At 43.4% G+C, this 23,712-nt stretch overlaps 1 protein-coding gene across 3 annotated transcripts in view; it reads left to right on the top strand.

Moving 5' to 3' along the window:
- mapkbp1 (mitogen-activated protein kinase binding protein 1) overlaps positions 1-23,712 on the top strand; it is an 84,841-nt gene that overhangs the window by 49,506 nt on the left and 11,623 nt on the right. For 2 of the 3 annotated variants that reach the window (XM_080414421.1, XM_080414423.1), the window contains exons 9-23: positions 974-1,184; positions 3,375-3,509; positions 3,891-4,084; positions 5,397-5,488; positions 5,746-5,871; positions 7,753-7,823; positions 9,915-10,036; positions 15,946-16,021; positions 16,279-16,390; positions 16,922-16,985; positions 17,275-17,376; positions 18,974-19,092; positions 19,193-19,248; positions 19,907-20,059; positions 21,608-21,742. In XM_080414421.1, the coding sequence (XP_080270547.1) occupies positions 974-1,184; positions 3,375-3,509; positions 3,891-4,084; positions 5,397-5,488; positions 5,746-5,871; positions 7,753-7,823; positions 9,915-10,036; positions 15,946-16,021; positions 16,279-16,390; positions 16,922-16,985; positions 17,275-17,376; positions 18,974-19,092; positions 19,193-19,248; positions 19,907-20,059; positions 21,608-21,742 (1,768 nt within the window). Of the gene's footprint in view, positions 1-973; positions 1,185-3,374; positions 3,510-3,890; positions 4,085-5,396; positions 5,489-5,654; positions 5,689-5,745; positions 5,872-7,752; positions 7,824-9,914; positions 10,037-15,945; positions 16,022-16,278; positions 16,391-16,921; positions 16,986-17,274; positions 17,377-18,973; positions 19,093-19,192; positions 19,249-19,906; positions 20,060-21,607; positions 21,743-23,712 lie in introns of all 3 variants that reach the window. The other variant, XM_080414422.1, reaches the window with a different exon arrangement.

Genomic DNA, 23,712 nt, shown 5'->3' on the forward strand with positions numbered 1-23,712 from the left:
ACCTCCTCTGTGTGGGGAGGAGAGTGTGGGGGGAGGAGAGGAGAGCACCTCTCTGTGGGGAGGAGAGGAGAGCACCTCCTCTGTGTGGGGAGGAGAGGAGAGCACCTCCTCTGTGTGGGGAGGAGAGGAGAGCACCTCCTCTCTGTGGGGAGGAGAGGAGAGCACCTCCTCTTTGTGGGGAGGAGAGGGGAGAGGAAGTGGAGGCGGTCAGGGTCAAAGGTCACAGACTGAATCAACACAAATCACAGACCACTCTGTAAAATAGATTTAAAGGTGCAATCTGGAACTTATTTGAATGATTTAAAATGAATGATTTTAACCAGTTGACTGGGACTAGTGGATCTATTGAGACATTTACACCCTGGTGTTGTTTAGGACGGTAGTTCTCAAAGTGGGGCCCGGGGACCCCTCAGGGGTCCTTGAGGGGGGTTCCCAGGAAAATTAGTTAAAATAGCATTTCACCACTTTAACTCTATGATAAATTGTCTATTTGCCAATCTACAAACCCACTGTAGATCTGCTATTTAAAAGTAATAATAATTTCGAAACATTTTGGACAAATTTGCTATATTTTTGAAACATTTGTATGGTATGGGGTCCCTGGCACAAAACATTTTCAGATAGGGGTTGGTGAAAATAGCCGATATTAGAAGCTCAGAACATTTGTAGTGGAAACTGGAAACCTCAATACAGTATGTCCAAAACTGTTACTTTTCAGGATTCCAATTAAAACATAGCAAAGAAATAGCAGATCTACAAGATGCGGCACGTTGTGAGCTTGTAGATTGGCTATTTTTGCTACTTTTGTGTGACAGTGTAGTATGACGACGTAGGTCGTTAATTTACACACAAAAAGAAGCAAAAATTTAAAATATGGAGATAAGAGGTTTCTGCCCGACAACAACGATATGTAATAACAGGACATTGAATGAATCTCTCCCCTCTCCCCCTCACCTCCCCCCCTCACCCACAGACACCTGTTCTCCGCCCACAGAGGGGCGGGGTCAGAAGAGGACGGGCGCGGCTACCCGGACACGGTGGCGGTGACCTTTGACCCGAGCAGCGGCTGGCTGTCGTGTGTGTACAACGACCACAGTGTGTACGTGTGGGATGTACGGGAGCCCAGGAGGACCAAGAAGATCTTCTCTGCTTTGTTCCACTCCGCCTGCGTCTGGAGTCTGGAGGTAACACGCACGTGCACATGCACACGCATACAAACACATATTTAAAGATTTTCTGGAATTTACTATTTTTTCCTTTTTTTTCTTAAGCAAAAATGATTCCACGATTTTGTAACCCATTTTTCACCTAGTGCCAATGCCTATGCTTGTAATAATCCTGGCGCTACTCTCCCTTTGCCAGCCTGGGGAGAGCCCTGGACTGAGCTCATGCTTCCATCAACGCATGAGGAGTGAGCAGGCCTGGAATTTACATCGACTTAGATTCATTCCATATCTTCTAACCCAACCCTATGAAATGGAGTAATATTCAATTTGGGGACATCTGTTTTGTTCCCAATTAGACAACATTCCCTGACATCAGTGGTGGAAAAAGTACTCAAATTCTTTACTTAAGTAAAAGTACCAATACTGCAATATAGAAATACTCTGTTACAAGTAAAAGTCCAGAATTCAAAATGTACTTGAGTAAAAGTACAAAAGTATTGGCATCAAAATGTACTTAAAGTACCAAAAGTAAAAGTACAAAAATATTTGAAACCGATTTAACACTGGATGCTTGTTTCTTTCCAGAACCTGGCAACTCGTGTTGCCAGATTCTGGAAACAAGCAACCAGTGTTAAATCGTTCGCCATTAACGGCAGGCTCGCAGGAATTTTCAGCGCATGTTTGACTATCATGAGACTCTACAATGAATCGTAGTAGAGAAAAAAATAACATTGCGTTGGTTATAATAGACGAACTTCACTAACCCACTCGCTCCCATTATAACAACGGAGGGTGTTTAAAAAATGACGACAGGGGAATATATGGAAAAAAAGAACGCCACTTTTTACGTCGCTAGGTGAGTAACGAGACATGAAAGATAACACTTAATTTGTCCGGAATTCTCCTTTAAGTAAATGTACTCAGTTACCTTCCACCACTGCCTGACATAAGCCATATTTGGGGACAATGTATTTATTTTATTCGTGAAGAAGATAAATTGAATAATTGAGATGCTTTTTTTAATATAAAAATAATATATATAAACAAATTGATAAACCACCTAAGCATTATTTTATACACAAGGCTGTTGTGCAAAAATTGTTAAGATAGCCTTAACAACGTTAAGCTTACAACGTGTCATGATGCGAAGCGTTGTGAGCTGGTAGATTGTCTATCTTTACTATTTAAACAAGAAAGAAAGTTTTGAACCGTTCATCTATAATGACATGCCCAAAATAGGGATAAAGTATTAATAATCTATTTTATGAAATTATCGATTACAGATACCTTTTTAGAAGTGATTAAATGGATTCATTTGATTAACCGTTTCACCTCTAACACACACACACACACACACACACACACACACACACACACACACACACAGACACACACCTATTGCGTTGCTTATGGCTGTCCATCGATTTCAGCTCCTCCAGAAATGGGTCATTGTGGGGGGTTGTGTGTGTGTATAACATTGCATGTGACCGTGCAGGCGGTACGCGACCCTCATGGTGTGTCACATGAGGGGACGCATGTAATCTGCACATATGAGACAGAGAGGTGGGCCCCTGGCTGTCACATGAGGGGACACATGTAATCTACACACATGACAGGTGGCCCCTGACTGCTGCACGCCATTTTCTCCTCTCTGTGGCCCCTCTCCTGGAGCAGGGCTCATCACCAGGCCGGCTTGTGATGGACATTTCTCTAAGAAATTCTTTATATCAGTGGTTCTCAAACTAAAAAAAAAATCAAGGCGACAGCCTCAGTTTTGACCCTGTTTGACTCATGAGCACCACTGACACTTTGAACTACTTTAAACCACTTTTTATCTCCCGTGAGAACCTGCAGTTGTAATTGTTTTCCAAGTCCTGGACTGATGTGTCGTATTCCTCCATTGGTTATAACTTGTTGCTACTTTTCGAATGAACTAAACTAAAACTGAACACATTGAGGCTAATGCAACTCCTCTTCCTCATCCTCCTCTCTCCTCATCCTCTCCTCCTCCCTCCTCATCCTCTCCTCTCCTCCTCTCCCCTCATCCTCATCCTCCTCCTCATTCTCTCCTCTCTTCCTCCCTCCTCATCCTCCCCTCCTCATCCTCTCCTCTCCTCCTCTCCCCTCATCCTCATCCTCCTCCTCATCCTCTCCTCTCTTCCTCCCTCCTCATCCTCTCCTCCTCTCCCCTCTTCCTCCTCCTCTCAGGTGTATCCAGAAGGAGGAGGGGGTCAGGCGGCCCCTCCCCCAGGCTCCTTCCTCACCTGTTCATCAGACAACACCATCAGACTGTGGAACACAGACGCTCACAGCACCGCTCTGTGTCGCAACATCATCAGCCATGTAAGACACGCACGCACGCACGCACACACGTTTTTATTACTATGCTTGTGAGGACATCATCATTTTCAGACGGCAATTTTATGAATGCTATTTAAAGAAATAAATTAGCCATTTTTACCCTGAAGACAAAATTTGCAGATCTACAAGCTCACAACGCGATGTGCTGCGACACATTTTGAGCTTGTAGATCTGCTATTTTCGGGCCGTGTCACCGGCGCACAACTGTATTATGTATAAATCAGGCATTAACTCTAACCCTAACTAAGTAACCCATAAACCTAACTATTATATTAATATAACATTTAAAACATCAATTTATCTTATGAGGACCAGGAAAAGCACCTACATAAACACATAATCTCTCTCTCTGTCTCTCATCAGGACCTCCAGAAGATCATCTACGTTGACAACAACCTCTCGGGTCTGCTGGACGTCGAGTGCACCGGCAACCAGACGGAGAAGGGGACGGGGCAGGAAGGGGGCGGAGCCTCAGACACGAGGGCGGGGATCAGAACCCTGAAGATCAGCCCCGACGGACGACACCTGGCCTCCGGAGACCGCATGGGAATACTGAGGTAGAGGAGGAAAGGAAGAGCACTTCATCCTATCTCCTAATTGTAAAGTCCAGTACAAAAAAATATCAGTACATGGCATCCCCCAGGGCTCTATACTTGGTCTAGGGTTCGGTATTGATTGGGGTTTATCCGATACCAGTGTTAAACATGTAGTTTTTAAACAATGCCAGTGCCGAAACTGTGCCAGAACCCCTTTCAATACAAAAAAAAACGGGTAATGACAATAATGGCCTTTTTTTTCTTTATTTAATTTTTTTTGCCAGGGCAAATTTGATTAATGTTGTACTATTGGGGGACAGTTGGTTTCATTATGTGAGCCTGCTGCCAGTGCTGCCTTAACCCATTAAGACCGGGCACGCATCTGTGTGTCATTTTAAGACTTCTTTAGGCTATTCAAAATTAGCAGATATACAAGCTCGTAGCACGGCACCGAGTGAACTTATAGATCTGCTATTTTTTGAAAAATACATTTTTATATATTTTTTTTAAGTGAACATTTTTAACTCTGTTACAACTTCTGGGGGTCCCTGGAACAAAATATTTTGGACAAATACATATCATTTTTGAGAACCACTGATATTATAGCAACATATGTTTTTTCAAAAAACTGAAGACATTTGTAGAATGCCCAGAAGCAAAGATTTGAGTTTTAAAAAATCGCTTTAAAACAATATATATTCAAAGACCCATGATTTTCCACGATTTTTCCCAAAAAATAGCAGATCTACAAGCTCATAGCGCGGCACTCGGTGCCGTGCTATGAGCTTGTATATCTGCCATTTTTGAATAGCCCAAAGAATTCAAAAAATGACACAGTATGCGTTCCCGGTCTTAAAGGGTTAAGTCCAGTCCACTCGCAACTTGCAACCAGTTCCAAGAAATTGCATTGGTGTGGACTGGCCTCTACTTTGCGCTGATTCGAGATTAGCCTAGATTAGTTACACAGCACTGCAATACGGTACCTATTATCAGTACTATTATTACTGTACTGTATCGGTAGTATCTGACGTGGTGGTACCGGTTCTAGTATGTTATCGGTTTTCGGTACTCAACCTTAACTTGGTCCCCTGCTTTTTTCCCCTACACTCAGAAGTGTTATTTGCCAAAAGCCGGTCTACAAGGTTGTTTTGTACCCACCATATAATATATATATTTTTTAATGTAGCTGTTCCTTCCTATGACCATTTTTGAGTGCATAGGACCTATGTTTTTCTTGTTTGCATACTTTTACATCGGTGTTATTGTGTGTGTGTGTGTGTGTGTGTGTGTGTGTGTGTGTGTGTGTGTGTGTGTGCGTGTGCGTGCGTGTTAGGATCCATGATGTGGAGAGCATGGAGGAGATTCTCAACGTTCAGGCTCACGACTCTGAGATCCTCTGTCTGGAATACACTAAACCTGAGACTGGTAACACTCACTCACTCATTCACTGTCTGTCTGTCTGTCTGTCTGTCTCTCTCTCCGTCTCTCTATCAGGAGTCAGTCTGTTGGCCACAGCTAGCAGAGACAGGTTGATCCATGTGTGTGTGTGTCTCTCTCTCTCTCTGTCTGTCTCTATATGTCTCTCTATCAGGAGTCAGTCTGTTGGCCACAGCTAGCAGAGACAGGTTGATCCATGTGTGTGTCTCTCTCTCTCTCTGTCTGTCTCTATGTCTCTCTATCAGGAGTCAGTCTGCTAGCCACAGCCAGCAGAGACAGGTTGATCCATGTGTTGGATGCAGACAGAGATTACAGTCTCGTCCAGACGATGGATGAACACTCTTCATCCATTACGGCCGTGAGATTCGCTGGTGAGTCGCTCCGCTCAGGCCTGTCCACTCAGCAGCCAAAAAACAAACAAAAAAAACACGGGTATTTTGCTGCGTGTCCGAAACACTTCATCTTTTGGCACAAATGCGTTCCCATTAGCGTAGTAGAGAGCCTAGATGGACAGTAACTTTGATGCAAAACACGCCATCCAAGTTTTTGCATAGGCGTTGTCTTTTTTTAATAAAACGGCATTAAATCCTGTGGGATTTAATTCCAGGTTCGAGAGAGAGAGAGGGACTCGCAAAGTGAGTGGTTCAGACAAAACCTGCCACTTGCATTTCAAACCGTATCCTTTGATTGGTTGGTGATATGCATGTAACGGTATACGTCTTACGGTATTACGGCGGTATAAATACCGTAGCCACAGTATTGGGGCGTCCGCTGGCCTAGCGGTCCAGGCGCATACCATATATGCTGGTAATCCAGTTTGACAGTGTGTCGCGGGTTCGAATCCCGATCCCGACGACCTTTGCTGTATGTCATCCCCCCATCTCTCTCCCCATTTCCTGTCAGCCTACTATCCTATCAATAAAGGCAGAAAAAGCCCCAAACAATATCTTACAATTTTTTTAAAAATAGCCACGGTATTGATACCATGAGATTTACGAGTTCACTGTATTTATTTATTATTGTATATCCCTCACTCCTAATTCTCAAGAAATCTCTGTGATTCTAATATTGCTATTATCAGCAGAAGTGAGTGTGTCAATTCCTTGTCAATTGTGTTTATATAAGACGTTAACGTCTATTCAAACACAATGATTTGTGCTCCGCGATGCCATTCGCGGAGCACAAATTAGCTGGATTTCATTGATCCATTGCGCAGGTAATAAAGAACGGATTACAATAATTTCACATTCTCTATAATCAGTTGGTGATACTTAGCCTGGTAAACCCTCCCTCCGGAAATCTAATTTCCATTTGATTTCAGGAGTGAGTCTGGCCTGATCCGCCTTTCTGCAATATTGGCTGTGCTGGAGTTGGGCGGGAGTAATACCGTTGACTGACAACCCCTTCAGCCAATGATAATTTTTCCCCTTCAGCCAATCAGCAGTTCACCAGTCTAATGTGACGGAACGGGACTTTTGAGACGATCCATGCCCAAAATGGGTTGCCTTATTCGGCTACATGGATGTCACTGCCCGCCCCTACCGGTTCTCTAAAATTTTATTTTTAAATAGGCTTTGTCATGATTAATTGACCACATATATGAAGTTAAACAACTAAATTCTATCCAAACGATATCTTATAAGTAAATTCCGTGCCTCAAAATAGAAGTTAGAGAGCTTTTTGAAGTAAAAAAATTTCGGAGAATTATAGCGCACAAGGAAAAGATGGCTGCCGTTCGTGTTTTGGACTCACTCGAACTCGCCACCTGATTGGCCAACGTAAGCTGTCAATCACAGAACAATGAGCGACGACGCTGATAGGCTCGGCCGTTTGGCATACACAGCCAATATTGCAGAAAGGCGGATCAGGCCAGACTCACTCCAGGAATCAAATAGAAATGAGATTTCCGGAGGGAGGGTTTACCAGGCTAGGTGATACTTATGTCTATCAAATATGGTTTTATTGAAAGGCAATCAAAGGTTAGAGCGTATGATGCAATGTCCGACATTACATAAGCGGCGTCTTGTGCGGCAGAAGAGCTCCAGCTCCACTCCAGCTCCGCTTCGCCCACATGCTCTGTTTACCATACAAATTCATTACAAAATAGCATTTAATGAACTACATAAAAGGTATCGATTGCAGCTTCAATGCTTACTTCTGAGTTCCTGAACTTCTGAGAAAAACTAAAACAAATAAAAAGTCAGTGTTGATATTAACGATGGTTGTGTGTTTTCTCCTTCCTGTCTTGTCAGCCAATGAGGGGAAGCTCAGGCTGATCAGCTGTGGAGCCGATAAAAGCATCTACTTCCGCACCGCTCAGAAGGTATTGATTACTCCTCCTCTCCTCACCTCCTCCTCTCACCTCCTCTCAAACAGTTTAATATCGTTGCTGTCGGGCAGAAACCTCCACATTTTAACTTTTTGTGTTCTTTTGGTAAATGAACGCCCTACTTGATCATACTACAGCGTCACACAGAAGCATAAAAAAATAGCCGATCCACCAGCTCGTCGATCTGCTACTTTTTTTTTAAATATACATATGAGGTTTCCACCTGACAGAGACGATATAAAGTTAGTAAGTGTAGTTATGTTTTGAGCTCGTCTCCTCCTGGTTAAACACAGTTCCCAGTGTGTCCCAGTTACTGAGCCTCTTGTCCCTGGAGGTTTGAACAGGGACACTGGTCCTCTCCTCTCCTCTCCTCTCCTCTCCTCTCCTCCACCACATGTTTAAATGACTGAGGTGGCACTAAGCAGTCACCTCACCACGGGGGGGGGGGGGGGGGGGGCGGGACAAAGTGCATTTAAAGACCCACTCCGCCTAAGAAAATGCGGAGTGGGTTTGTGTGATTTTGGAGCTTAACCGTGCTAGGGACCCCCAGAAAAGAAGATTTGTGTAAGAAAATATATTCTAAATTGTTCAACATTTTTCAAAAATGTTGAAAATAATAGAAGATTTTTGCAGTGGTTGAAGGTGGTCTCCCTATTCTTCCATTGAGACATGTTACACCCTGGTGTCGGTGGGACACCTACTGGCTGACAAGTGGTACTGCCCCAAAGGCAGGGGTTCTGTTTTAGCAGAGCAGTAGACTTGGGTAGACCTGGGTTGAAATCCCCAGGTAGGACATGAAATGGATTTCAGCCTTAAAGGTATAGTAAGGGATATGTCTTTAGTTAAAGGTTGGGTAAGTGATATTTTTGGGTTAAAACAAAACGTTTTTTTGTTAATGATTACTATATTCTGATAGTAGTCATTGCTACAGAGTGTTTGTTCAGTAACGGGAGTCTCCATGTCTCTCCAGCTCTTTAATAAACAGAAAACGTATTTTCACCCATTTATCAGCTTTTTTTTTTATAGTGTTCCACTTCCAATTTTGTTTGCTCATTTCTTTTTGTTTTCACTTCCAATGTCACTTGTTTAATCTGTATCCTGACTGAGTTCTCTATCCTGATTGGATTAAATTGGTATCCCGACCTGAAAATGCATTTTCTGTTTATTAAAGAGCTGGCGAGACATGGTAACTCCTGTTACTGAACACTCTATAGAGCGTCGCAGTTCCCGCCCACTTCCTGTTTTTTTTGGTGCCGGAAGAAAAAACTCAATGCATTTTTCCATTGACATTTCCAAAAATATTTATATCTATTAATTTAAGCCTCGAATCAAGCCATCATGACATGACATGAATCATGACCATAAACGTTTGATTCTGTGATTTTTTTTTTTGTTGAAAACGGCAAAACAAAGGGTATTTATTAAATATAGTATATCATATAATTAAATATAAAATTAAAAAAAATCACAGAAAAAAACGTTTTATGGTCATGATTCATGTCATCTCGTGATGGCTTGATTCGAGGCTTAAATTAATAGATATAAATATTTTTGGAAATGTCAATGGAAAAATGCATTGAGTTTTTTCTTCCGGCACCAAAAAAAACAGGAAGTGGGCGGGAACTGCGACGCTCTATAGCTATAGCAATGAGTACTATCAGAATATAGAGCTATTTAACACTTATTTTGACCAAAGAAAATCACTTACCCTACCTTTTAAATTAATTGTTAAATAGGTCTATATTGTGATAATGTAGCTTGTAGATCATCTGTTTTCACTATTTCTGAAGTTTCTTTCCATTTCCTGAAAAGTAGCATACAAGGTTTCTACCCAACGGCGACAATATTTAAGTATGTTTTTATTTTTCCCCCAGTTATTTTTTTAGCCTTAATTTTGATAGTGACAGTTGAGGGAGCAAGTCAATGACATCCAGCAAGCAGGGAATCGAAACAGGGACCAAGCTAACATAGTGAAAATAGTCGATCTACAAGCTCACAATGCTTCGCTCACATGTTTGAAGTGGTCTTCTTCTACCTCCCAGATGTTTTGACCCGTCCATCTTCTTCTTCCTCTGTGGTTTCTAGACGGAAGAGGGTCTGGAGTTCAGGAGGACTCAGCACGTGGTGAGGAAGACCACCCTGTACGACATGGACGTCGACGCAACCAGGAAGTACGCTGCCATTGGCTGTCAGGACCGCAGCCTCAGGTCAGAACTTTTTGTGTGTGTGTGTGTGTGTGTGTGTGTGTGTGTGTGTGTGTGTGTGTGTGTGTGTGTGTGTGTGTGTGTGTGTGTGTGTGTGTGTGTGTGGACCTACAATGTAAACACAGAATAAACTGAACACAGAAAAACTGTGTGGAAGTTTTTTTTTGACAGGGACAATTTATCAATTGACAGGGATAGGGGCAATTTATCAACTTATAAAAACCTAAAACCGTTGCCCGCACTTTTGAGATATTCAAGTGGACCCTTACCCAGAAAAGGTTGAGAACCACTGTCCTAGACCATAATAAGACATAAGGGGCGGCAGTGGCTCAGGGGTAGAGTGGTCGGTAGAGCGGCCGGATGGACCGCGAGGTTCCCAGTTCGATCCCGGGCTCCCCCAGAGTTAGTGTCGTTGAGCAAGACGCTGAACCCCTAATTGCTCCCGATGAGCAGGTTGGTGCCTTGCATGAATGAATGAATGAATGTGTGAATGGGTGAATGTAATGCATAATCTATGTAAAGCGCTTTGGATAAAAGCGCTATATAGATGCACCATTTACCATTTATAAGACCTACTGTAGGATGTCTAATATACCATAAGACATAGGATGATAATCATATCTCCTATACCAGTGTTTCCCAAACAGTGGGTCGGAACCCATGTGTGGGTTGTGGACCCATTATTATGGGTTGCGAGTATATACCGAGTATAATACCCTTTTTCAAAACGATAATAGAACCTAAGAAATGACAGCAGATAGATCGGCTATTTTCACTTGTTTGGGTCCCAGGGTGACATAACATTTCTCTGTTGGGTCTCTCAAGTTAAAATGTTGGGAACCACAGACCTATACTATTCAGGCCTATGAACAAGAATTAAGAGGGGATTACTCAGCGAAATTTTGGTGAAGATATGTTCTGCAGAGACTTTGCCAACAGAGCAGTAGAATATAACAACACCATAACAATAAAAAGCGGCAGATAAGATTGACTTCTTAAAGATGTGTTTTTTTGTGACCATAATATCATGGTGTATTTCCTAGTGAAACATTATTATTATTTTGTTAGAAATGGCAGAGAAAAAAAAGTCAAACAAACTGTGGCAACTGACAGATGGCGTGCAGCTCGTCATTGTAGGAAGTTGGCCAGGAAATGAAAGTAAAAGTGTGTGTGAAAGTTTCATTCTTCTGGCGGGAACAGTACATCCACGCAGCGACCACACTCGAAGATCCACACGCAGCCAAGCAGTGTTTGAATTCTGTCAGCCATGGTTGATCAACACGTCCGATTTGAGGCTCTGTCTGCCCTTCTGGGAGCTGATGTGATACCTCTGGATATATTATCTACCAACACCTCCGTTACTCCAGAGGACTTCCTCGGCATGCTGTTGACGAGGGAAATGGAGCAGATGCTCATGGTCACATCTTTGCCAAGTCAGTGCAAAGCGATTAAGAGAGAGTTTTTTGTGGATATGGGCAAGTTTTTTGATCCAAGTTATGACTGTGATTTCACCGAGTTGCCGTTTCGATCGACTCGGTGCTCAAGAGGCGGGGAGTCCTACAAACGGCCCTGGGGCTGGTACCGAATGGCCCTGAAAGTGTGGAACAAGTACCCCGACGGCAACACCTGGCTGGGTTCAAACGGCTGCTGCTGGAGGGATCACTCTGCTCCTGGAGAATGGGCCGTCTCCTATCACGGCACTAGCATAAAGGGAGCCAAAGGTATCGTCCAGTCTCACTTTAAGGCAGGAAACAGGGCCGTGCACGGACGGGGTGTTTATTCTACACCGTGTCTCAGCGAGGCCCGGCGGTACACCAAGACGTTCACATCCAAAAAGAACGGCAAAACTTACCGGGTCATCATGCAGAACCGGATAAACCCCCTAGAGAGAGTGATATGTAACCACGAGAAATACTGGCTGGTTCCTGTTCCAGAACATCTCTCTTCTCGGCAGGAGAGAAAGATTGTAGAGAGTTCCATTCGACCCTACGGCATCCTGATCCAAGAGGCCACTGGAGAACCTCCAGTGACCTACCGTTTGGTCACTGCCCGGCCTACTGCCCGGCCTACTGCCCGGCCTACCAGCATGAGACTGCCAGCACCCCCCGCCCAAGAGGTCACTGGAGAACCTCCAGTGACCTACCGTTTGGTAACTGCCCGGCCTACTGCCCGGCCTACTGCCAGCATTAACCCACCCTCCTGGCCCACCCTGGCCCACCCCCACTCTAACCCACCCTCCCAGCCTACTGCCAGCATTATCCCATCCCTCTGGCCCACCCTGGCCCACCCCCACACTAACCCACCCTCCTGGCCCACCCTGGCCCACCCCCACACTGACCCACCCTCCTGGCCTACTACCCGCACTAACCCATTCCCCCGGGCTACTGGCAGCACTGACCCACCCCCCCGGCCTACTGCCAGCATGAGACTGCCAGCACCCCCCGCTTTTTTGGTCACTCCTGAGAACAGGAGTGACCACCCGCCTACTCCCAGCATTATCCCTCCCCCACCCCCACCCCCACCCCCCTCTCCAGGACCACCCCCACCCACCGCTTTTTTGGTCACTCATAGGAACAAACGTACCCGCCGGCCTACTGCCATTTTCTCCCCACCCCCACCCCCCGTTCCACGACCTTCTGGGGTAAGTTTGGTCCCTCCTGGGAACCAACATACGACCCGGCCTACTCCCAGCATTTGCCCACCCCCCTCTTCACGACCTTCTGGGGTAAGTTTGGTCACTCCCGGGACCAAATTTGACCGCCAGCCTACTCCCGTCTTCTCTCCTGGGCACCCCACTTTGCGCCCACATAATCCAGTGGCTCAACAAACATTAAAGTTAGGAGGTCCACTGCCCCCAGTCCCACCCCCCTATTCACGACCTTCTGGGGTAAGTTTGGTCACTCCCGGGACCAAATTTTCCCGCCAGCCTACCTCTGTCTCCTCTCCTGGATACCCCCCTTTGCGCCCACCTCATCCAGTCTCTCAGCAAACATTGCAGTCACGATGTCCACCACCCCCACCCCCCGCTCCACGACGCCCCCGGTCTGTCAGAGAATTGATTTTAAAATACGAAATCAAATGTTTGTGAAGCATTGAATTGGTTTGGGACTAAAAGTACATTTCTGATGTTCCAGACCTCTTCCAGGTCGTCCTGGGGGACAGGGTCTGCTTTCTGTCCCCAGAATCACAACTAAACTTGGAGAAGCAAAATTCTGGTTTTATGCACCACATATCTGGGACAAACTCCCAGAACACTGCAGGTCAGCTACAACTCTTAAGTTCTTTTAAATAAAAGCAAAGAAAAAAAAAGGTTTGCCATTGCCTTTTATTGAGTTTATTTTTTTCTTCTGCGCTGTAATTTTACTCATATTTGTTATTTTCATTTTTATGTTTGTTGTTTTCAAGTGTCCTTTCATAATGTGTTTATTATGTGTTAATTCTTGATGTTTTATGTAAATAACTTTGCAATGAACCAGTGATGGACTTTTGCAATGAACTTGAAAATGGCCTTGCTGTTGAAATGTGCTATACAAATAAACATGCCTTGCCTGTATTTTATAAAAAATACATTACCAATACAACATTGCAATGAACCAGTGGTTCTAAAAGGGGTCCTTGAGGGGGTTCCAGGTTTTTTGTTGTTGTTGAGCAGTACATTCTCCCTGTATTCTGTATTTACTGTCCGACTATCTTTATATCTATCTGTTATGGAAATGTAACAATTCCAGTGATATAACTCTGTGATAAGCAAGACAAGTGACTTGATACCAGAGACAAAGTGCAAGGTGGTGAAGAAGATGCATTATAACCAGCTGATGTCTCCAGGTCACAACAAGCACAAAGATTTGATCAGAGTAAAAGCAAAGATTACATTACTAAGTCAGCATTCTACAGGTTATAAGTTCTCTACCCTGACAGCATGTGCACGTCACAGACTACTTCCTTCTCCTCACTAACTACCCTAACTTTAAGTGCAGCTTAGCAGCAGTGGTGGAAAAAGTACTCAAATGTTTTACTTAAGTAAAAGTATCAATACTGCAACGTAGAAGTACTCTGTTACAAGTAAAAGTCCGGAATAAAAAATGTACTTGAGTAAAAGTACAAAAGTATTGGTATCAAAATGTACTTAAAGTACCAAAAGTAGAAGTAGTAACATGTTTGAAAATAGCAGATCTACAAGCTCACAACGCGTCGCGATGCGTTGTGAGCTTGTAGATCGGCTATTTTCAAATAGCCTAAGTATGAAATAGGGCTAAAGTGGTTCATGTATGTTTTATCTATATCTGCAAAGTAAGTACTAGTAACTTAAGTTTTCAAATAATTGTAGTGGAGTAAAAGTACAAGTATTGACAATTGGAAATACTCCAGTAAAGTAAAAGTACCTCAAATTTACTTTGTTACTTTACACCACTGCTGAGCAGGAAACCTGTGGCCGGGGCCCCTATACTGTCAAGGTATTAGATGCATGTGTGTCCTATGGCTCGGATCATTGTGAAACCGTGTGTGTGTGAGCCCGCTAAAATTAAAACTGTTTGTGGTTTTAAAAAAAGTGTGTGTGTGTGTGAGCCCGCTAAAATTCTGGTTTGCTTCCTGTTTTTTTTTCCCTCCTGAAGGCGTTGAGAAACAGACTTGCGTAACTACAACACAGATTGATTTACATTCTGAAATATCCTTACAATACTGTCAATACTAATACAAGAAATACTATGATTATTATTACTAATACCAATATCACTATATTGAAGATTGTGGAAGGTGCCATTCGTCCCTATGGCATCCTGATCCAAGAGGTCACTGGAGAATCTTCCGATTTGCAAATAAAAAGCAGATTATTCCTTTTGCAGTTATGCTGTATAAAATGTTGTTTTTTGTCTATCTCTCTAACGAGAGACAGCAACTTGACTACATCAGCCGTTTTTTGTGTGTTTTACTGCCTATTTTCTGATATCATAATAGTTTGGTTTTACGATTTATTCTGAATGGCCGGTTAATAGGAGTAATTGATCAGATTTTGGTTAATGGTTCATTTCCATTTATCATATTACGTTTGACTGTTTTTTAAATCTTTAATGTAGTTTCTGTCAGTGGACTTGACTTGGAGCATAATTATTTTCCTGTTACCTGAATTTACAAGAACATATCAAGAACACTAACACTATGAAGTTATGGCTCACGTTAGTGGATTTTTCAGTTAAAACCTTTTTAATACACGTTTGAAGGGCCATGATAAAGACTTTTAATGTTTTGTAAAACCAGCATGTCATGAAACCTTTAACACCGCAGCCTTTTTTGCTCAAAATGAATGCATAAATTATGAATTTGTTTTTGTTTGTTTCAAATAAGCCAGCTGCCTCCCACATCAAATCTCACATAGTACATGATGATCCTTTTTCATTTTGTTCAAAATAAATATATTTAAAAAGAACAATTGTAGTTTTCTGTTTTCTGTTTGTGTAAAGTGTAAAAATAGAATTGGAGTATTTTGGTGACGGTAGCTATGCGGCTAGTATAGCAGTTTCAACTGCGATTCCCAGTGTAGCGGGCAGACACTCGCGAATAAACATTGTTTTTTTTAATTTATTTATGTATTATGTAGTATTTATATTGAATGGTTGTTATTTATATTGAATGTTTATTTCCACCCACTGTCCATCCGGGCTATGAGACAAACACAACTACAGATCCCATTGCCTGTGAGGACTGTTTACAAAAGAACGCTAATGAACAGCTTAAATTGGGAAAAGTGGAAGAATTTGCTTTGTCACTGTCTTCATATGCCAACGGCCAATTTCTGTGTGCAAGTTCAGATCATTGGTCAAAGTAGGATGTGCCAGTGAAAAACGTTTTTCTTTTAATTGAAAATCTTACATAGTATAACTATAATTGATGATGTTGTGTGCTGTGTCCTGCAGGCTCTTCAATGTCAGTACTGGTAAACAGAAGAAGTTGTATAAAGGGTCTCTGGGAGAAGATGGTACTCTCATAAAGGTCAGTATGAACACAGGAACAACAGCCTATATCAGTGCTTCCCCATAACTCTTAGAGTGTCCATTTGGTTCCATTTGTACACTCTGAGTTACCGACCTGTAAGGTTCCATTTGGAACCCCCCTCAAGGAACCCTGCAGGTCACTGGACCCCACTTTGAGAACCACATGTCTATTACATGTTGAATGTATGTGTTTGGTTTTATTCAGATATAATATATAATATAAATGATGTGTTTTCCACCACTGTTTGCTTCCAGGTGCAGACTGACCCCTCTGGACTCTACGTGGCCACCAGCTGTTCAGATAAAAACATCAGCATCTTTGACTTCTATACAGGAGAATGTGTGGCTACCATGTATGGACACTCAGGTAAACGCCACCTCAACTGTCTGTCTGTCTGTCTGTCTGTCTGTCTGTCTGTCTGTCTGTCTTCCTGACCTCAGCAGACCCTCACTGCTATACTGACCATCTTGCACTTCAGCCGCCAGGAGAAACGGGCTGTGTAGTATATTTGAAGGAAAGCCTCAGTCCTAGTCTTTACAAAGGAGAAGAACTATTACAATGTTTCTCAAACAGTTCACTCATGTTTTTCCTCTTATGAAATATATTTTGTTTTGGTTTGGTCTTTGGGCAAAAAACACATTATCAAACGCAGTTATTGACACAAGGCCTTGGCTTCCCAGTTTACTGTGAGACTCAATATTATGTTTGGTTCCATAGCAGCATCAGTGTACAACTTAACAATGGGGGGTGTGTGTGTGTGTGTGTGTGTGTGTGTGTGTGTGTGTGTGTGTGTGTGTGTGTGTGTGTGTGTGTGTGTGTGTGTGTGTGTGTGTGTGTGTGTGTGTGTGTGTGTGTGTGTGTGTGTGTGTGTGAACCTTTCTGTCCCTCTTATTTCAGAGGTTGTGACCGGGATGAAGTTCACCAACGACTGTAAACACCTCCTCACAGTGTCTGGAGACAGGTACTGCCTTCGTGTGTGTGTGTGTACATATGTTCTATAAAGTACTCACACCTTGAAGCTTGAACATACATATTTTTTGATATACATAGTTTTGCTGTTAATCCTGGGCCCCTGTTTTCTTCAATTCATCAAGTATTCTTTTTGGATTCTCTGTGAGGGAATGCAATAGTAATTGATGGTATTTGTCACACTTAACACTGTGTTTTAATGTGTGTACTGTAGTTGGTGTCTGTTTATGGACATAATCTAAAAGTGAAATTTTGACATTTTTGTGTGCGTGTGCGTGTAGTTGTATCTTCATTTGGAGGTTGAGTCCAGAGTTGACCATCAACATGAGACAGAGACTGTCTGAACTCAAACACAAGACACCGCCTCACAAACCTCAAGTCAGGTGAGCACGTACAGCTTGAGCTTGTAGATCTTCTAGTTTTTGGTATTTTTCAATTTGGATCCTGAAAAGTAACAGTTTTGGACATATGAGTTTTTTTTGATAAGCTGAGGGCGATTGGTTTTGACTGCACATCACTAAACTGGATGAGATCTTACCTGGAGGGAAGAGAACAAGTGGTTGACATCAACGGAACCATGTCCTCATCCCTCCCGGTGAGCTGTGGGGTTCCTCAGGGCAGCATTCTAGGGCTGTTACTGTTTCTTCTATACATTAACGACATGAATGCTGCCTGTAACTGCAAATTGTTCCTGTTCGCTGATGACTCGGCACTCCTGATCTCGGGAGAGGACAAGTTGCAAGTTGAGGAGGCGCTCAGCTCTGAACTCTCAAAAATCCGTACTTGGCTTACCGATAACAAACTGTCACTACACCTTGGGAAAACTGAATCCATTCTCTTTGGGACCAAACATTCCCTCAGACAGATGGATGTAAATGATTTCAAGGTCAAAGTCGATGACACAATTATCTCTAGCAAAGAAGAGATTACCTGTTTGGGTTGTGTTCTTGACAAATACCTGACAGGTGGAAGCATGGCTACAAAGGTGGTCAAAAGAGTAAACCAGAGAACCAAATTTATGGGCAGAGTTTCCTCTTTTGTCAACCCTCAGGCCCTCAGGACTCTCTCTGGGGCCCTGATTCAACCACTTTTTGACTATGCTTGCACCTCCTGGTACTCCAACACCTCAGTGTCACTGAAGACTAAGCTTCAAACCTCCCAAAACAAACTGATTCGGCTACTCCTCGGATTGGGGCCCATGACCCACCTTTCTCCCACCCATTTTGCCAGCCTAGGCTGGCTCAGGGTGGAAGACAGGGTTAAACAACTAAAAATGGATACTGGCCTTCAAAATTGTAAATGCAAATTTGCCCGATATGCCCCCTATTCCCGCATATCTGAGTAAATACCTCCAAAAGGTTAGTGACACCCACAGTCACAATACCAGAGGGAGCGTTAACAACAATTTGGTACCACCCACCCATAAAACAAACATGGGCAAATTCTCCTTCTACAGCACTGCCACCCAGGATTGGAATAGTCTAACTCCATCCCTCAAAAAATGCAGTTCGCTGGGCTCATTTAAAAGAGCCTTAAAAAAAAATCACCTTTCAGGAGGCCAAAAGAGGAGGTAGTACCATTTTCCCGTTAGACAGCAGACCCCCCCCCCCCCCCTGTTCTTGTACATATTTTTTTCCCCTTAATTTTTTTTTTTTTTTTTTTTGTAATGATATTTGAACTGTGGTGCCACTATATGTCTATGAATTGAATACCAAGGCCCTCATTGGAAACAAGTCCGCAAGGACTTTTATGAACGGACCTGTTAGACAAAGTATTTTAAATGTAACTGTGCTGTTTTAAATTTTTTGCCTAATAAAATATTCAATCAATCAATCATCCACCCGACAGAGAAGATATTGTAAACTTTGTGACCACATCCTGTTTTATCAAGTGTTCTTTTTTTCCTATTGTGTGTGTGTGTGCATGCATGTGTGTGTGTGTGTGTGTGTGTGTGTCTGTGTGCGCGCGCGTCGTGCACAGCTCTCCTCCCATCGTCACCATGTCCTCCGACAGCGACAAGGAGGTGGAGGAAGAGGAGGAAGGGGAGGAGCTCATATCTCCTTTTATGGTCTCAGGAGGAAGTGTGGGGGAGGAGACTGGTGGGTTACCGTGCAGGTTACGGTGTCATGTACTGTATGTATGATTTTAGATGTGTATTCATTATAATGATAATAATATTTGTGTTCTCATGTGTTCCAGACACATCCGATGAGCAACACAACAACCTCATCTCTCACTGCAGAAACGACAGAAAGGTTTGAAATTAATATGATTATATGTTTTATTAACTAATAATCAAAAGGGGATCTCTGATAATCAAACCAAAGAAAGAGGTCTGTCTGGAACTTGGAAAAATGTTGCTCTTTATTCGACGTTTCTAAAGGTCGACGTTTCATTGTTTGTCCTGTCCTGATGAAGATCTAACGACCGAAATGTCGACCGAAATATGTGTCAATTTGGTGGTCCTTGACATGAAAAAGTTTGAGAACAACTGGTCTAGAGCAGCGGTTCTCGAACTTTATAGCTCAAGAACCCAAAAGAGAAATTAGACGTTTGTCTGGGACCCAAACTAGTGAAAATAGCAGATCTACAAGCTCACAACGCATCACTTCACGCAGAGTTGCGTAAATCTGCTATTTTAGTTTTTTTGATTTATAGAATGATTTTGATTTTAAAATTGTATTAATTAAATACTTTTGAGAAATGTTGGAATTGTTTTTAATTGATGAAAAATTATAACAAAATTGAAATATATGTATATACATATAATTTTTTTAAATGTAGGAAACGATACTTGCGACCCATAAAAAGGTGTGCGTGATCTAAACATGGGTCCCGACCCACTGTTTGAGAACCACTGGTCTAGATGGTTCAAGTAGTTAAATGGTGTTTGTTTGGGTTTTTTTCAATCAGGAGGTGTCGCGGACGCCTCGTCGGCGCTGGTCCAGGAGGACGGACAGCGAGGGGTCCGACGGGTCCCTGATGGTCAAGTCCATGCTGGACCTGCGTCAGCTGGAGTCCTACTGCCAGCACACCCCCACACCTCTGGAGCCACCGCACACACCGGTAGGGCTTGGTATTCATCCATCCATCCATCTATCTTCAACCGCTTATCCGTAGTCGGGTCGCGGGGGCAACAGTTTCAGCAGAGAGCTCCAGACTTTCCTCTTTCCCGAGCGTTCCAAGGCCAGTGTGGAGATGTTATAATCCCCCCATCTGGTCCTTGGTCTGCCAGGGGATCTCCTCCCAGTGGGACGTGCACCAACACCTCCCTAAGGAGACGCTCGGGAGGCATCCGTACTAGATGCCGAAATCACCTAACCTTTACCTGGCTCCTGGAATTGGCTTGACATCGAAATGAAAGCATCAATGTTACTCTGTATCGAAACCTTAACACATTGCGTGCCAATCGCGTAGTTCTACGCGAACCTAGATAACAGCGCAGCGTGCCAGTCGCGTAGATCTACGCGAAGTGGTATTTTTTTTTCTTTTTTCCGCAGTGACACATTTAATTGTAGGCCTCCCTCGCAGTGACACATTTCATTGTAGGCCTCTCTCGCAGTGACACATTTCATTGTAGGCCTCTCTCGCAGTGACACATTTCCTTGTAGGCCTCTCTCGCAGTGACACATTTCATTGTAGGCCTCTCTCGCAGTGACACATTTCCTTGTAGGCCTCTCTCGCAGTGACACATTTCATTGTAGGCCTCTCTCGCAGTGACACATTTCATTGTAGGCCTCTCTCGCAGTGACACATTTCATTGTAGCACACCGGAAACGGAAATTAATGTCAATCGAAGATTTTAGTTCCCATCCGCCGCCGCTCTAAAGCGTCCGCTAATCCGCCATTATCTCGGTGTTGTTTTTCTCCGCGCTGAACGCTGTTTAACTCATTGAGTGCCCGAATTATTTCTGGCTATTTCTGGCCAGTACGATTTTTTTATTATTTTTTTTTCAAAGTAAAAGTGCTTAGGAAGCGAGATACAGCCTTTTTCAGTTATAAGTTAAACAAGGAGTGGATGAAGCTGCAAATCTTCAGATAATGATATCTTGGGTTCTAAAAAAAAAAATGGCACGTTGCACCAGCGGTGAAACACGTTAATGGCACTCAATGAGTTAATAGAAACTGCGACGACTGCAAAATGGAATGTCGCCGATTGAAAATTTCTTCTCTGGGCCACTCACACAGCTACCCTGTGTGTCTACAAACAGTTTAACGCGCGATCATAAGGTATTTAGCGAGGTCTGTGGCGAGGTGAAAAAAACAAAAAAACAACAATAAATCGCTGGCACTGGTGAGTACATTATGATATTAAACTCTGGCATGGAATGTGTTAAGGGGTATCGAAAGGGGTATCAGAACCATTTGCACTGATTTGTTTTTTAAATATATATATATATACACATTATTTCCTGTGTTTGTACGCCCTACACACCTGTACAGCACACCCCCACACCTCTATACCCATAGCACACACTACCGTACAGTTCTTACACTGGCTGTCTGTGTGTGTTTGTGTCTGTCTCTGTCTCTCTCTTCTTTCTCTTCCTTTTCTCTCTCTGTTATTCTTGGCTCTAGTATGAATGTTTTATTTTTTGTCCCCTCCCACTCTAGGTGAAGGACCACCCCTCAGAGGTCAGAAACACAGCCTGCAGCCCAAGGAGGCGGAGCCCTGTAGAAGGGGTGGGGCTTCACAGGACGCGTCCAGAGCTGGGGAGTACCGTCAGTCTGCAGATTCCACCTGCATGGGTGAGACATACACAGACAGACAGACACAGACAGACATACACAGACATACAGACACAGACAGACAGACATACAGACACAGACAGACAGACAGACATACACAGACATACATACACACTAGGCATGGGACGATATACGATATTATCGTATATCGCGATAAAAAGCGTCCACGATAACTGTATCGCGGGGTACTGTAATTATCGCGAACATGATCAGGCTTTTGGGAGCACCCCGGACAGTTGCTTGATTCAGTATTTAGATATTTGATATTCATTTTATCAGACACGCCCCTCTCTTTAGTCTTAATTTGGTGAATCCATCCATCCACCCATCCATCCATCCATCCAGCCATCCATCTTCATCCACTTATCCAGAGGGTCGTGGAGGTAACAGTTCCAGCACATCAGCCACTTAGCTCTGGATATAATCTCCACTGGTCCTTGGTCTACACATGTCACTGTGAACCACATTATGTTTTTATGTTTCCTCTTCATCTGCATTTTCTCCTGAGGGCCATCATCTTCCTCTTCATCATCTTTCTCTGATATGCTTCAGTTTGTTCCTCTTTTTATAGGGCTTTTTATTGTCGGTAGTCATGGCTGCCAGTTCCCACCTGATGTCATGTGGTAGTTCAGACTGCTCCACACCGTACTGAATAACTGCTAGCTTGCATAACATCTTCAGACTAGGACTTAAATCTAAGATATACAGGTCATCAGGTGTGTTGTATCCTCCAAAGAGGATGATATGATCTCCCACCATGCAATGACGCATCCATAAGGTATTTCCCTTTGGGTATTTCCCTTTGGGCTCAACCTTCTTCCATGAGAAGGTCTGTGGATTGAATTTCCACAGATCATTGAGGGTCTGGCCCGAGTTGTTGTTTCCACCAAATATGTACAGCTCTCCATTGTAGGCAAAGGCAGAATGACCATGGCGTCTTTTTGGACGAAGCCGTGCAGAAGGTGCACGTGTGCTCAGCCAGCAGTTGGTCTCTGTGTCAAACACTCTGATGTTGTAGTATAAGCGCCCCGAGCCACAGCCCCCAAATATAAACATCTTTGTCCCGATGATGGTGGCAGAGTCATATGGTGAAACGGGTGCTGAAGTGCCTCTGGTGTTAATTAAAGACCAGACCATTGTGATGGTGTCCAACTTGTGGATGTCATTAGTCAGCTGGGTGTTTCCTCCATAAATATACATGACCTTCCTCAAGACACAGGCTGAGTGGTAGCTCCTCCCCTCTGGAACAGTTCCGGCAATATTGGGTTTGGACCATCTGTGGTTGTCAACATCAAATGAATAAAGCACGTTACAGTTAGTATGTCCCCCCCAGATGTAGACAATATCTTCTACCAGAACAGCTGTATGGCCCGCACGCACGCAGGGAACCTCAAGGTGATGTTCTCCTCCTCCAGTTTTCACTGTGGTCAACGTCCTCCAGCGTAAAGACAGTGTGTTGAAGATGTGGACATCAATATAATGACTGTTAGGGTAACTTCCAAAAGAGTACAGCTTGTGTCCGACTATGACAGCAGCCGGCCAGGAAAGCCTAGGTCCTCCTTTCCGATGTATCGTCCAGTGAAGCATTTCACACACCAGCACCACTGTGAATCAGTGCAACTAATTTACAGAAGAGGTTAGAAGTCGGGGCAATGTGTTGGTAACAGTTGCTGAATGGTGTTGTGTTTGGAAATAGAATAAAAAACGTTTAAAAGGACAATTATGCTGAATGTGATGACGATAGTGTGATGTCATTCCTTGATGAAATCATTATATGACGTTACTCAGAGTGAATGGCCATTTTTAGCAAAATCTATAATCTGAAATGTGCTAATAATAAGATGTGTTTTGTCAGTACTATGGTCACCAGTACTATGACATCAGTCATCCATATTTGGGCACATCGAGATAAAGACAAAAGATAGAACACAGACAGACATGCAGAGATGTAGAGAAAGGCAACGACACCT

Source organism: Gymnoscopelus braueri (genome assembly GCF_963280865.1).
Source record: "Gymnoscopelus braueri genome assembly, chromosome: 19".
Lineage (NCBI taxonomy): Eukaryota > Metazoa > Chordata > Actinopteri > Myctophiformes > Myctophidae > Gymnoscopelus > Gymnoscopelus braueri.